Raw genomic sequence first — 15,448 nt, 5'->3', positions numbered from 1 at the left:
AGAGAGGTGGAGAAAGGAGTTACTGTGGAGCAGCTGGCCAGGACGTGTGAGTTTCTCTGAGTCAGGTAAACCCTGTAGTAGTTCCCTAAGCTGACATTCTCACCCAGCTGGGCTCGTTGCTGAGCAACAGGATCCCACCAGAGGTAGAAGCCTCGGTGGTAGGGCAAGGTAGGGAAGCTCAAGCCTGAGCTGGATGGCCACTGTCAGAAAACTGTGCAGTGGAGAAGTCCACAAGAAATAGACTCATGTGGCCCATGAGGAACCATTTATGAACACTTGTGTTCTGGGTTAGCTAGAGAAGCAGGGTCAACCAAGAGGGAGGGGTCTATCGCAGAACTATTCCCGTTCCTTCCTCCCAGTTTCAGTAAGGGGGAGGATGCAGGATGCATGTTTCCCAACCAACCTATATCCACCCTCCCTCCCGCAAATCTCCCCACCTTTTATTCAAGCAGGAAGGATGCTGGCTCAAGTCAACCCTTGGATGAATAAGGGAGAAGACAAAATGAGATTTAAATTGAGTTTGAGAATAAAGCTTTCAAGGATGGAGGTTTAACAACAGAAAGTGATCCAAAAGTAATGCAATCTGCCCAAGATGTCATTAAGGGATGGAAAAGGGAAATTCAGCACAGCATGGCTGAAGGTAGAGATTAGACGGAAAAGCTTCATTATTATGCCCCATCAAGTTGAGTCGCCTCAGCACACTGGTTCTGTAAGTAAACAGAATAATTGAAATACAGCGTGGTAGGGCTGGAGTCCTGCTTAGGTAAGCAGCCACAGGATTCTTAGAGGGCACAGGGAGGTAGGTGGGCACATTCCAGGTGGCTTGTTCCAGAAGGTTTCCAGGGAAGGGCACCTGAGTTGAAAGATGAGAAAGGGTGGATCTGAAGAAAGGAGACCCGAGAAGGGCTTTCTGGCAGAGGTCACAGCACAGCTTGGAGCAGACATCTGAAGACAGGAGGACAGTAAGAGATGCAGGTCAGTGAACCCATGGCCTTGAGGCTCCATGAGCTTAAGGAACGAGGTTCTTTGGGGAGTTGTTTCAAACACAATGGGGTTTGTGTATTAGAATCATCTGCTCACCAGATTCTGGTTGTGTTGTGGACTTGACCTCCAGGCCTGCTTCTTACCCATCCATGTGGCCCTGGGACACGCCCCCGCCCTCTCCTGCAAAGGCCATTTCCTGTTTTTCCAGGATCCTGGGTCCCCACTCTTGCCCTATTCCTATCATTGAACCCACCCTTCCCATAAATGATCTTTTCTCCTTCCTTTTCCAGCGTACTCTGTTCAGTCCAGGGAGATTCTATGCCTTCTCTTGGCCTATCCCCGCCAGCACACGTCTGCTTTGGATATGCATATACTAAAATATCTTCCCTTTATCTTATCTGGTCTTCGCCCCATGGGGCAACCCGAAGGCTACTATTTATTCTTTCACACATTAATTTAAGCTGCTTTAATTGCGGCTATGATACGTTTTATATAATATAATTAATGTTTTAATTCTGTGTACTGGCTTCCCAAGGCAGTTTTGTGAAGGGCCCAATTTTGGAATCAAGCAAATAAAAAATAAGTAATGGCTGAAGTTATTATAGCAACGCCCTCCCCCCTCCCAAAGGAATTAAAACTCTACTTGCTTTATGAGGTGGATTAAAAAGGGAAAAGATAGTTTAATATTCTCTTCCTCCCAGGCATGTTTGGGTGGCTTTTGTGAAGTCCTCTGGACTCTGATTTCAAGGGTTCCTGGCTTATTGGTGTCTGACCACCAGCTCGAGGTGTGTTGTGACTAACCTGCTTGGCACCTCCTGTCCCCACATCTTTCTTGATGGAGGGTGTGCTGGGAATGAGAAGCAACAGAACCCACTTACTGATTCATTCTTTCAGCCAGTGCATATTGGTGTCCTATCCTATGACCAGGACTGGGATGAATGCAGTCCTGCCCTCAAGATGCTTCCAGTCCAGAGGGGCCAGACCGGTGGAGTTCTAGTCCAGCACACTAATGCTGCAAGAAAACAGGGGGAGGGGCTAAGGTAGAGCAGCTACCTCTGTCTTGGGGAGTTAAGCTGAGGCTTAACTGGAGAGGAAGCGAAATTTAAACTGGTTAGGAAAGGAGAGGGGAAAGAAGGAAACAGCAAGACACAGTAAGAAGAAAAGAGTGTTTGAAAATGGGGAGGAAAGTACTATGGAAGCCAGTGTGCATGGGAGGGCATGGCAGGGAGTGAACGTGGGCAGACAGGTGGGCTAGAGTGCAGAAGGGCTTTCTGTGTCCTGAGAAGGAGTTTGGACCATCCTGAGGATGGGGAGCCCAAAGAGGTTTTTCAACAGGGAAGCGTCCTGATCGGATCAGATCTGGGGTTTGCAAGGAAAACTGCAACAGGATGAACAATTGGGGAGGAGGTTGTTGGGTGTTGCGTGGCTCATAGTAGGGGCTCAACAGGTGCCTAGTGAATGACTGAGGCCAGCCTAGGTGAGAGATGATGGGGTTCTGAATTAGTGGCACGTGTTGGAAAAGAGGATGCCCTTTTTAGCAGAAGCCAGGAAGGTGGGGTTAGCAGTCACTTCCTCTCCCATCTTCCCTGATCTATGCAGCCTGGCCTTTTGGGCTGGCCCAGAAATGCAAAACTTGTTGGGCCATCACCCTAACAGCTGTCTAGTTCAAGCTCCTCAGGTTCCATCTGGGACAACCAAGGTTCAACGGAACGCAACCCATCAGAGGCGGAGCCTAGAACAGAATTCAGGGGTTCCATGCTGAATAGGGAGCGTTAACGTTGGTTGAAGAATGGCTTGGAGGGCCAGAATGCGGGAAATGTAGGCACAAGCGTGCGGGGGTTTCTGTAGAACGAGAGGGTGCGCAGTCCCCTGAGATACTCTTGGGGATCCCCGCTCCCCCAAAAGGCTGATGTTCAACTCTAATTGCCTGTCTCCAGCCGCCGGGTGGGGACGCGGGGACGCATGGATGCACGGATGGATGGCTGGGGAGGCTGGGACGCTGCGCCCACTCGAGGGAATTTCCTCTGAAAGAGAGCGAAACTTTAAACTGGAAAACTCTTTTCCTTGAAACGCCACCCGAGCCCTCCTCTTCCCCACGCCCCAGCTGCGGCCTTCCCGCTTTCAGGGATGGGGGGAACTTCCTCAGGCCTCTCCATCCGCGGTGGGGACACTTTCGGTTCTGCCGGAATTCCCGGAGGCTGCCGGGGAGAACATTTGGGGGTGGTGTCCCTGGGGCGTCTTCGCAGCACGTGGGGATCGCTCTTCTCTCCTTTGGCTCTCGGGGAAGACTGCTAGCTCCCTGCGCCCTTCAGCTTGGCCTCTGAGCCCCAGGGGCGAGGAGAGGAGGCAGTGCTGTTCCTGGGACTACGCGCCCTTCCCGGCGCCAAAAGCGCGTCGCTAAACTCCGGGGAGAATTAGACTCCTAGGAATGTCCAGGGGAAATCCCGGTACGAGTAGTTGTCAGGAGCTCCGCCCCCCCAACGAAGCTGACCGCGATTGGTCCCCGGAGTCCCCGCCCATTTCCTGGGAGGGGTGGAGGGGCACGGGCTAGGGGAGTTACTAGAGGCCCAGTGCCCGCGCCCCTACTCCGTCGCCTGGCATTCACCTCGCCATGGTTCTTCTGCCTTTGCGCTGTGTCTTCTGGGGCTCCTTGTTGACCGCCGTGAGTTGAATTTCTGCTCCGACCCGACAAGGGACAGGAGAGGGGGGAAGGGGAAGAAAAGCAGTATTTCGGGGAAGGGACCTTCCTAGCTGATTTTGGGAGGACAGACAGGTGGGTAGAGAAGCCGGGGGAGGTAGCCCGGGGTCCTGGCCGTACGAGGTAGGCTGCCTCTGTCTTCTTCCAGGTTGGGGTCCTAGGTAGTCCACAGAGGGCGTGTAGTGGGGGCACTGCAAAAAACGTGCACCTATGGCGGAGATGGGGATGGGATTTGGGGAGCCTCAAGCCTTTATTTGGTCAAAAGGCTGCAGTCTAGTTTTGTTGCTTCAGAGGCTGGCTGCGCAGAGACTGGCGAGGGGTTTCAGAAGCCAGAAGGGAGGCTGGGCAAGGGAAGAGGCGGGTCTGGTCGGTTTCCTGTCCCTTTTCCATTGTGGACAGATGCCAGCCTCTATGCGGGGTTATCATATCCTGGCCACCTGGGCCTGCCTTCTTGTGGGAATAAGGGTGGGTGCAGAGGGCCAGGTACTGCTCTGAGAAGGCAAGGAGCTTTTCACTCTCCCATGCCCACCCCCGATCCTGGGTGATCCAACCTAGGAGGCATACCCAAGGTTGTGTCTCTACCTCCCGAATTTAAGATGATACAGAAGACCTTTGCTGGGGGAGATGCGTTGCGTAGTTCATGGGACCCAAGAAGGGGTTAGGAGACCAGCAGGGGTTTCTCCAGGCACCAGGAAGTCTCAGTTTATGCCCAACCAAGCATGTCTCCGGGATTTTCAGAAGCCCACACTTGACTCACTTTTTGTTTAAATCTATTTTGGTAGTTCCTCATTCTGGAGGCTGGGAATCCCCCAAGTACCTGACCCTCTCATCCCAAACCCTCTGGCCTCCCCCTACTTTCAAGGGCTGTAGTTTCTGGCATGAAGTCTGAGTAGGAAAGACCCATGGAGGGTTTGGGGAGTCAGCAGCAGGGGAAGAGAGTCAGTGGGGAAGCTGCTTTGGTCCCAGAACTTTCATTTTCACTCTAAGCAATGGTTCTTAGGGAGAAAAGATGCAGGAAGAAGGTGGAGCTGGAGAGAGGAGGAGGAGGAGGTTGTAGGAGGTTACTGGAGGAAGAGCCAGGCGAGGTAGCGTGTCGGGTGATCTAGGCTTCTTAAGAACATACTGCCAGTCTGGGCTCCAGGTAGAGACTGGGTGGTGACAAAAAGAGCAGGGACTACTTGTAAGCACTTCCCATGTGTCAGGCTCTGAGCAAAATCCTTTATAGGCATTCATGGTCGGATTTTTTTCAACTCCCCCATCACACAGTTAAGCCCACTGAGGCTCAGAGAGAGAAAATAGCTTGCCAGAGTTCTCATAGCTAGGTGGAACCTGGATATAAATCTACATCTGCCTGATTCCAGAGCCTTCTTCTCCGAGCCTTGGTCCTGAGCTGCTTTGTGTCAGAAGGACAGGGGCTATGGAGTGGGAGCTGGAGATTGACAAACTTTCAGAGAAGGAGCTGTATTTCCCATGGGTTTGAAAATGACAAAGGATATCCGCTGCTCTGGGAGTCTGGTGGGAAGGTCCACAGGGTTGCAGGAAGAACATTCACAGGATGTGGTAGAGGAATCAACAGACCTGTATATTTCCTTCCCCATTTGGAACAAGAAGCTTCTCTGCAAGTAATCGTCTCACCCAAGCTGAATGAGAGCCACCAGTTAGGCAGAATCCAGGGTGTTCGTCATCCCCAGCAGATATCCATATACGTGTGATAATTAAAACTGCCATTGAAATGAGCCCTACTATGTGCTAGCTACTGTGCCGGACTGTCTATGGATATTCATTCTGATTTTTACAACCTTATCTGTGGAGCAGGTGCGACTCCCATTTTAGAGATGTGGAAACTGAGGCTAAGAGAAACCAAACTAGTAAGTGTTACAAAGGCAAGATTGGAGCCTTAAGCGGTTTGACTCTCAAGCCTGTGCTCTTTTCACTGGCTCTTCCTGAAGTGTGGCATGATTTTAGGGAACACACAGATATAGAACTAAACAACAGAAATTCCCTTTACACTTCTATACTTCTATTACAATCCTCTCTCTCTCTCTCTTTTTTTTTTTTGAAGGAGGAACTCTCTGGAGCTTGAATACAGTTAAAACCTCTGCGGCACTTGCTACTTGTCCTTTTTTTTTTTTTTTAAAGATTTTATTTATTTATTTGCCAGACAGAGATCACAAGTAGCAGAGAGGCAGGCAGAGAGAGAGAGAAGGAAGCAGGCTCGCTTTAACCCACTGAGCCACACAGGCGCCCCTGTAATACTTTAAAAAATAAAACAAAACCCAAGCCAAGGGCAGACCTGGAGAGGAGGGGCTCTGCTGGGTTTTTAATAACATTGTTGCATTTCTGTTGAATTTATTTTTAGGGTTACCGTTTATTTATGAGAAGTGATACTGGCTCTTCTCTCATGTCAATGATATAAAGTTTACATTTAAACCCGATGTATTTAAATTAATGAGAAGTAATTAATAGCATGGGTGGTACCTGGATGGAGTAAAAATAGCACGGGCAAGACCCAAGTTGTTGGAGAAGGGGCAGTATTGAGACCTGAGCCCCCGCAGATTCTATCTTTGCGTGATCCTGGGCAAGTGCCCCACCTCTCTGGTCCTTAGGCTAGTCACCTATAAAGCAAAAGCATTGGATTGGAATCCTTCCAGCTTCACAGTCTTGGCATTTCATGAGGAAGGGGTTGGATCAGCAGATGATGAGTGTTTGGAGAGGAGAAAAGGGTGGGGAGCAGATGAAGAGAAGGAAGGGGCCAAGTGCTAAATATAGCCCCAGCCAGAACTAGGACCAGCTGAAGCCAGCTAGCTTCATGACTCCAGAGGAGGTTCTGGAGTCCTCCTGTGTTTCTGGGTCTTTGGGAAGAGGAACAACTCAGGAGTCGAGCCAAAAGGCAGATCTGTTTGGTTCAGGGAATATTGTGATGTTCCAGTGCAATCACTTTGTGAAATGCCAGACCGATCCTCTTGGGTCCTTTTATAATCACATCAGTTGGCAGTTTAGTTAAAAACAAACACACCAAGTAATATGCAGGCTCCATTTTTCTGCTCCAGACTTCAGTTCTAACCTCTGTCCTGGCTGATTTCCACCTCTCTTCCAGCAGAGGCAGATTGCAAGATCCCCGCCAATCACCCCATTCTGTTTTTAGGTTCACGCAGAATACACTGCATGCAGAGAAAAGCAATACCCAGTAAACACCCAGTGCTGTGATTTGTGTCCTCCAGGTGAGCCGCCAACCCCCTGGCCCTATAGTGGGACCGGACCCTTCCTGGTTCGCTGGCAGACACAGACTCCATGTGTCCACTGTCCACTTCAGTCTTAAATGACCCCTGGAGATTCTTCCCATCCCTTCCCTGCTGTCAGAATGTTCTGGGTTCCCTCTCTGTCTATCCAGCCCTAGGGTTCCTATCTCTCCTATGGCCTCCACCAGACTATGAAGTCTGGAAGGGTCCAAGACAGTCATCTTTAAGCACCCCCCACACACACCCTAGCCTGCTCAGTTTTGGATAAGTGTCTGACTAATTGAGCTGGCTGGAACCATCTCATCTCCCAATGTTTTCCAGGACAGAAACTGGTGAGCGACTGCACGCAGACCATCAACACAGAATGCACTCGTTGCAAAGAAGGCGAATTCCTAGGCACTTGGAACTCAGAGAGACACTGTCACCAGCACAAATACTGCGACCCCAGTGCGTGGGCTGCTGGGGAAGGGGTGTGCCCGAGCTAGGCTGACAGTCTAGCTCATTCCTGACAACGGAGCCCTTACTTTTTTTCATAGCCAGAGTCTGCTCTGATTGGCTGCCGTCTGGGATATCTGGGTTGTTAAATAATTTGATACTTATCCCTACTTGGAAGATCGTTTAAGAAAATAAAGGCGGGGGTGCCTGGGTGGTTCAGTTGGTTGGGTGACTGCCTTCGGCTCAGGTCATGATCCCGGAGTCCCGGGATCGAATCCCACATCGGGATCCCTGCCCAGCAGGGAGTCTGCTTCTCTCGCTGACCCTCCTCTCATGCTTTCTCTGTCTAATAAGTAAATAAGAAAAATATTTTTTAAAAAAGAAGAGAAAAGAAAAGCGGGACATGTGAGGAGCAGATTGCCCGATCACGGCTGGTAAGGTGTCTCTATCCCTCCTACCATCTCTGTTCAGACCTAGGGCTCCGGGTCCAGAGAGAGGGCACCTCAGAAACAGACACCACTTGCATGTGCCATGAAGGTCTCCACTGTACCAGCGAGGCCTGTGAAAGCTGCACCGCGCACAGCCTGTGCCCCCCTGGCCTGGGAGTCAAGCAGATCGGTACGTGGCCTGTCTGGGAGTCTGCTCTGCAGGCAGGAGATGGGAGCTGAGGCTCCAGGTGAGGGGTTGGGCACTGGGCACTCAGTCTTGATCCCCCTGCCTTGGGATCTCTGCTTGGTGAGCAGAAAACAGAATGTTTCTCATCTTGCCTCCAGCCCTGGGCATCTGCCTGGGGTGGACGGTGGGAGGAGGCTTCTACCGGGGAAGCTCTGGGCTGGGGGACAGCCCTTGACACAGGCAGTTTGTCCTGCCCTGCCATTCCACCAGTTCCTTTGCGAGCTGGACAGGTGGTCCACTGTGATGATGAGTGCCGCCTCCTCCCTTCCAGCTACAGAGGTTTCTGATACCATCTGCGATCCCTGCCCCGTCGGCTTCTTCTCCAATGTGTCATCTGCTTTGGAAAAGTGTCACCCTTGGACAAGGTACAAGGATCCATCTCTTGGGTTTCCGGCCCTAAGAGGGGTGTGGGACCACATCCATTCTCTCTGACTACCTGTCCTTCAGCTGCTGCTCCCCATGTCCACACACTTTCGCAGTTAGAGAATACTAGAACATCCTCGTGGCTGACCAAAAGGTCACTTCTCAGCATTTTTTTGCCCGCTGTCTCGGTGGTAGCAGATGCTGCTGATCTCTCAGTGTTCATGAAACTCGCTTCTTAGGGGCACCATGACACCTTTCTTGCTTTCCTTCTACCCCTCCTACCTGGTTTCCTTGGCCTTTGTTCTAGGCTCTACTCCCCAGTCACTTTGCCTGCCTTGCCTGAGCGTCTCATCTGTGTCCATGGTTCCCAAACCATATCTCCTGTCCAGATCTGTCTCCTGGGTTCCAGACAGTCATATGCCATCACTGGGGGGTCCAGCTCCATGCAGGTGACCCACAGGTGCCAAATGGGCTCGCTTGCTTGCCCTTTTATCCTCTGGAAAGATACTCCCACGGGTCTGGGTACTTGTCCCACGGTCCCTCCCAAATCAGTCACCAGGTCCTGTTTCGGGATTCCTTCTTCTTACCTTCACGGTCATCGCTGTGGTCTGTACAGTGCCTTTACTTCCCACCGGCCTCCCTGCCTCTGCTCTCTCCCGCCCACCCTCTTGCCATAGTGAGCTTTCTGCAGTGAATTTCGGATCCTGGCGCTCCCGATGTATAACGCTTCATGGCTCCCTGTGCATTTAGGATGAAACCCAGACTCCTTCGCACAGGCCCCAACCTTCAACACGTTGTTGGTTCTCTTGCCTCCAGCTCTCCTGCTTGGAACACCCTTCAACACGTGCCTGATTAATTTTTACGTTTAACTTTAAAAAAATGGGTGAGACAAGCTCGTGGGACACGAGGCACAATGAAACCTAGGGTGACCAGTCTCCTTTTACCCTGTTCCTCGGCCACTCAGTCCTCCCTGGAGGTAGCTACTCTTCCTGCGTGTCCTTCCAGAGATTCTATGTGCAAACAGATAAACGCATGCACGTGCAAACACACGTATTTTCCACACAAATACCAGGATTCCTTACAATTCTTTCTCATTTGTTTCCTGTCTGCCTTGTTCCAGGAGACTGCCAGTTCCTTCAGTGTAGAGACTTGGCCTTGGTGTTTTTTTTTTTTTTTTCTTCCAGTGATGCATTCCTTATGCCTACATCAATGCTTGGTGCGCAGTAGATGCTCAATAAATCTTTACTGAGAACTGCTGAATGATAACTGGGGGCGGCTGGGTTAGTGGAATCAGAGCACTGGATCCCAGCGTCAGTGCAGCTTAGAATGGTTGTGACCCCACATAAGTTATGATCCTTGTCTGAGCCCCAGTGCCCTCATTTAGAAAATGGGAATGGCCTTCACTTCACAAGGCATGAGGAAAAAACACGTAGGAGTGTCTTGTAGACGCCTAGGCATCCTTATGTACACGCTTTCTTTGTAGCTTCTCACCTTTTTCCCCCCTGCTTTAGGTGTATTTTTCTTGGCGATGTTCTCTTCTGTCCACTCCTCCCAACTCCGCCTGGAGCTAGGTCTTTTTTTTTTTTTTAAGATTTATTTATTTATTTATTTATTTGACAGACCATAAGTAGGCAGAGAGGCAGGCAGAGAGAGGAAGGGAAGCAGGCTCCCTGCCGAGCAGAGAGCCCGATGCAGGGCTCGATCCCAGGACTCTGGGATCATGACCTGAGCCAAAAGCAGAGGCTTTAACCCACTGAGCCACCCAGGCGCCCCTAGAGCCACATCTTCATCATCCCATATCGAGATGCATGTGTGGGCTTCCCGGCTGTACTTGTCTGGAATTTCTCCTCCTCTGAGCTCTCTGGCCCCCTGAGTCCCGTCACTGTATGGTCCTCTGGTTGGATGCTGATGCAGTATTACCAGCTGAATCCGGGTGAAACCTTCATGGCTGACCACCAGTGATCTGCTTCTGAAGCCCAATTTTCTGTAGTTCCTTCGCACTGTCTGGCATGCCCCCCACCAAATCCCTCAAATCACGTTGTCCTGCTTCGGTTTGAAGGTGCTCTAAATTTACATCCTTCATGGGGCACCTGGGTGGCTCAGTGGTTAAGCCTCTGCCTTCGGCTCAGGTCATGATCTCAGGGTCCTGGATCGAGCCCCACATTGGGCTCTCTGCTCAGCAGGGAGCCTGCTTCCCCCCCTCTCTCTGCCTGCCTCTCTGCCTACTTGTGATCTCTCTCTCTGTCAAATAAATAAATAAAATCTTTAAAAAAAAATTACATCCTTCAAGGCCACTCAGATCTCCTTTCCCGAGGGCAGCCTTTCTGGATGACCCTTAACCCAGAGGTTCTCAACTGAGCAATTTTTCTCGCCAGGGGATATCTGGCAATGTCTGGAGACATTTTGGTTGTCACAGCTGGAGAGGGGCCGCTACTGGGATCTAGTGGGTGGAGGCCAGGGGTGTTGCTAAGCAGCCTGCAGTGCACAGGAGAGCCCTGCAGCAGAGAGCCATGTGGCCCCAAATGTCAGTAGTGCTGAGTGTAAGAAGCCCTGCCTTAGCCTGAACTCATCGTCCCTCTCATCCAGCCACTGTGGGTTTGGTCTCCCCTGCTCTGAGTGATTCCCAGTTCACTTCAGCCTATGTGAGAAAGCACGGCACTCCGTAGAGACTCCGATTATTCCTCCTTCAAGATGTGCAACAATTTTTTCTCTGCACTCATGAATTCCATAAGAATAGAGTCTGTGTCATTCCCATAATAGCCAGCATCAGAAGGTGCACACAATACGTGCTCGGTGAACCTGAACTTGTTGGTTTTGACGGTCTCCCTCTGGGGTTGAAAATCTTATGGTTGGAGAAATTTCATGTCTTTTTTTTTTTCTCTCTCTCTATGTCTGTGTTGTGTGTGTGTGTGTGTGCACACGCACGCTCACACACACACACACACATGCATGTCTGTCTGTGCACAGCTGCGAGACCAAAGGCCTGATGGAGATTCAGGAGGGGACTAACAAGACGGATGCTGTCTGTGGTGAGTCTTGGAGAATGGGTCCTGGTAGCAGGCTCCGGAGGCGAGGAGCTCAAGGGGAACAGAGGGGCACAGAGATGATGGGGGGGGTACGGGGAAGAGGGAGAGCAGGTGGTGAGAGGAGGGAGCAGTTTTGGGGTTTTGAGGCTTCCCAGCTTTGCCATTTATCCGTGGAGCCTGGGCAAGTCACCTCCCTACTCTGAGCCTCAGTTTCTTCATCTGTGAAATGGGATGATAGCAGCAGCTCCTTTAGCAGCTCGGGGGAAGTGCCTGGCATGGGTTCTCACGCTTTCGAGGTGTTCCAGCAATGCTCTTCAGCCACTCTGCGTTTTAGCCACCAGCGTGGTGGGACACTGTTCCTCTCAGGGCCTCGGTTTTGATTTTAGAATGAGGGGGTTGGCCCACGGCACAGATCACAGACTCCAATAACTGCAGGGACCAGGCAGGTGCTGTCAAGGAGTTGAAAAGTCACTGCTAAGACAAAGACATTTTCTCTGTTTTTTTCTTAAGACCTGCTTTCCTCTTGGTAGGGCTGGGACTAGAGTGAGGCACTTGCCTTGGACACAGTATTAAAGGGGGTGCGAGAAAAATGCAGTCATCAAGATAAATAACACTTGATACATTCTTTTTAAAAAAATCAAAGCTATTGTAAAAAAAAAAACCCTTAATGAACAATATCAAAATTTACATAAAAATGTGATCCAGCCCTGCCTCAATTGCCTCAGCCTAATCCCAGCCCTGGTTCCAATAAAAATTTATTTAAAAAACAGCCAGCCAGGGATGCCTGGGTGGCTCAATCATTTAAGTGTCTGACTCCTGATTTCGGCTCAAGTCATGATCTCAGTTTCGGCTCAGGGTGGTGAGATCTAGTCCCGCGTCAGACTCCCCCCACACAGTGGGGAGTCTGCTTGAGATTCTCTCCATTTCCCTCTGCACCTCCCCCTACTCGTGTGTGCCTTCTCTCTCAAATAAATAAATAAATCTCAGAAAAAGAAAAGAAAAGAAAAGGCAGCTGGCTTATTGGCCATAGTTTTGTTGATGTAATTTTCAAAACATGACACTGAAATATTACTTTTCTTGATTACTGAGTTTTTTTGGTGTCCCCTTAGATTTTGTCCCAAGGTGAATGCTTCACTTGCCTTCCCCTAGTCCCTGCTGTGCATCTCTCATTTTCCCATTTAGGATAGAGACTTAGGCCCAAGAAATACTTTACTCCCCTTCATTCTTCTATAACAAAGACAACCTGCAGACATAAGATGGACCTCCGCACTGGACAGAGGGTGGGGAGGTATGAGGTGTGGGGAGACAGAGTAGACAGCTACCACTCCTCAGTTTTGGCAAGGGGTGCCAGGCCGGGCTGCTGGCCCGTTGCGGCTGGATCTTCCAAACTTTTAAGAGAAACCAGATATCCTAATACTCAATATGCCATCTCCCAATTTAAAAAAGTTGGCAAGTATTTCAAGAATTCCTTTTTTTTTTTTTTTATTTGACAGAGAGATAGACAGAGAGAGAGCACAAATAGGCAGAGCGATGGCAGAGGCGGAGGGAGAAGCAGGCTCTGCACCGAGCAAGGAGCCCAGTGCGGGGCTTGATCCCAGACCCTGGGATATGACCTGAGCCGAAGGCAGCTCCTTAACCAACCGACCCACCCGGGTGTCCCTCAATTCTTTTTTAATGTGCTGGTCACACTAAACACATAGGACCACATTCTCCCAGGGCCACCTGTTTGAATCGGTGGATATGAGATGAGCTCAGCCATTGAAGGATTTGAGAGTCCTTAGGCATGGGGGTTGGGGGGGGGTGCCGCTGGTGGGAAGCCGCCATTGAAGTCTTGATTTCTCCAGGTCCCCCACCTCGGATGAGAGCCTTGGTGGTGATCCCCATCACCATGGGGATCCTGCTTGCTGTCCTGTTGGTGTCCGCCTGTGTCAGTGAGTCCCCAGGTGGGGAGGCGATGAGGGAAGGAAGGAGGGAGAAGGTACAGAAGTGGCCACCTGTTTCCTGATCTGACTTCACCAACTCCCCATCTTTTTTCTCTCTGCCCCCTCCCCCCCAGGAAAGGTGGCCAAGGAGCCAGAAAATAAGGTAGGTCGGCCCTGGGGAACCAGCTCAAGGTTTTGGCAATCTGGAAAGAAAGCCTGACTGAGTGTTGCCTCTGTGGCAGGAAAACTGCTTCAGGGTCTGCTCCTGTGGCGGGTAGGGGAAGGGGCCAGGACTGGGCTGCAGGGACGCCTTGTCCCATTCACTCCTAGGCACCAGCAACCTCTGCCGGCTCCAGAGCTCATCTCCCCACAGAGCAGCCCTGGCATCATGGGCAAGATCTGACATTTCCTGGCATTTAATACATGGGAAACCGTGTCTCTGGGGCCTTGGTGCCCCGTCCCTGGCCAGGGGCTGGAGCGGGCAGCTCCTTGGATCTGCGGGCTCCCACTCTGGAAGCTTCTTGACACTCCCTGTGTGGCCAGCAGGGGGCAGGAGGTCTCCATTGAATCAGCTCTGACCCTCCCTTTGGGAAAGGGGAAGGGGCTTGTGTTTGGGGGGAAGGGGGCTCCTTCAGAGGGAAGGGCTATTCGGAGGTATTGGGGGGTAACCTCACGCCTTGGCTCCCCTAAGGTTATGTGGAAGGAACACAGGAAGGACCCCGTGGAGGACGTGGAGGAATTTCCTGTCCCTCCCCACTCCATTGCTCCGGTGCAGGAGACCTTACACGGGTGCCAGCCGGTGACCCAGGAGGACGGCAAAGAGAGTCGCATCTCGGTGCAGGAGAGAGTATGAGGCAGTGCGCTCCCAGGAGTGTGGCTGCAGGGGAAGGGGGGCGCGTGGCCGCAGAGCCTGGAGCTGCGGCTCCAGCTGCTGCGCTGGGCGGCAAGGGGCGGGGCAACCCCTGCGCCTCGCGGAGGTGCAGAATCAGAAAACCATCCACCCCAGCCTTGGAGCCCATTCGGTCTCTCAACTTGCTGTTAAAGATGGAGCTGAAACTTTTTGGCGGCCGTAGAGTAATATCCACCACACCCTCCAAACCAGCACTTCAGCGCCCAGAGATGTACCCTGGTGGATTCTACGAGCCCAGGAAGACGCTTACGCGAATATCCATTGAGGTGTTGCTTGTGACAGTGGACAGCTAGAAGCCACTTAACTGTCCATCAGCAGGGGACTGGCAAAATAAAATTATAATTTATTTATACAACAGGATCTCAAAAACACTGTCGTGAAAAAAAAATCAGGTTGCAGAATTATGGGTATGGAAACATGTTTTGTTTTTTTTTTTCTTAAAGCACATACCCCCGAACGATAGGATATGTCATCTACAGATACGTGTATAATCATAACATCCCAGTGTGTATGTAGATTTGACAAGTGTTCTGGAAGGATACACAGAAAAAGCACAGCTCAAGAGTTGCAATGTGTGTGTTGGGGAAGAAGAGTCTGGGAAGGGTTAAACAACGATTTGACTTTTTTCCCCCAAGAGGAGAGTGAGTTCATATAATGCTTATGTAATTAAAAAAAAAGTCATCAAACATGTATAAAGGAAAACGGGGGTGGAAATGCTGGGTGACATGAGCTGTTTAACTTGCTGCCAGGCTCACAGAATTAGGGCACTTTTCTGAGGATAAGAACATCCCCAGGCTGTTGCCCTTCCCGGCGGTTTCCATGTGTGCTCACATTTGGCATTGTGTTCGCAAAGCACTCTCCTCATTTTATTCGTGTTCATAAAAGACAGCCTTGCGGGCAGGCAGGGTCCAGATCCCTCCCTCTTTAACAGAGGTGAAAGTGGGGAGCCCAGAGAGGTGAAGGGATTTGCCTGGGGTCACACAGCAATTCTCAGTGATGGTACTCAGAGTTCATCACTCTTGGTCCTGGGCTGCTCCTTCCAGATCTTCCTGCTCTCTGGAGCCTACATCTGTAGCTCCTTCCTAGGGAGGTCCTCAGCCTCCCACTTCCTTCTGACCTCCCAACTGCTACAGGAGCTGCTGCTGCTTGGTCAGATGGTGCCCCTTCCCCCCCCCGCCCCCCAGCAGTATCTTAGG

The 15,448-nt window shown here is 51.0% G+C and overlaps 1 protein-coding gene across 2 annotated transcripts; it reads left to right on the top strand.

Moving 5' to 3' along the window:
* The first annotated feature begins 3,521 nt into the window (after positions 1-3,521).
* CD40 (CD40 molecule) lies at positions 3,522-14,612 on the top strand. 2 transcript variants are annotated; one of them, XM_044262303.1, is made up of 9 exons: positions 3,522-3,646; positions 6,828-6,903; positions 7,243-7,368; positions 7,828-7,974; positions 8,303-8,396; positions 11,362-11,423; positions 13,265-13,351; positions 13,477-13,505; positions 14,034-14,612. In XM_044262303.1, exons 1-9 carry the CDS (start codon positions 3,596-3,598, stop codon positions 14,193-14,195), a joined length of 834 nt encoding a protein of 277 aa, XP_044118238.1. In that variant the 5' UTR covers positions 3,522-3,595; the 3' UTR covers positions 14,196-14,612. The 2 variants fall into 2 exon arrangements, with proteins under 2 accessions (XP_044118238.1, XP_044118237.1); XM_044262302.1 differs by having other exon boundaries at positions 13,265-13,363.
* The last annotated feature ends 836 nt before the right edge of the window (positions 14,613-15,448 follow it).

This window comes from Neovison vison, chromosome 8 (genome assembly GCF_020171115.1).
Source record: "Neovison vison isolate M4711 chromosome 8, ASM_NN_V1, whole genome shotgun sequence".
Lineage (NCBI taxonomy): Eukaryota > Metazoa > Chordata > Mammalia > Carnivora > Mustelidae > Neogale > Neogale vison.
This window is presented reverse-complemented; position numbering and strand designations above follow the sequence as displayed.

What these genes read in the sequence shown, in the direction of transcription:
- CD40 (XM_044262302.1), top strand. Translation starts at nt 3,596, where the DNA reads ATGGTTCTTCTGCCTTTGCGCTGTGTCTTCTGGGGCTCCTTGTTGACC. An exon ending in AAGTGTCACCCTTGGACAAG is followed by an intron (nt 8,397 to 11,361) that starts GTACAAGGATCC and finishes GTCTGTGCACAG; the next exon opens with CTGCGAGACCAAAGGCCTGA. An exon ending in CAAGACGGATGCTGTCTGTG is followed by an intron (nt 11,424 to 13,264) that starts GTGAGTCTTGGA and finishes TGATTTCTCCAG; the next exon opens with GTCCCCCACCTCGGATGAGA.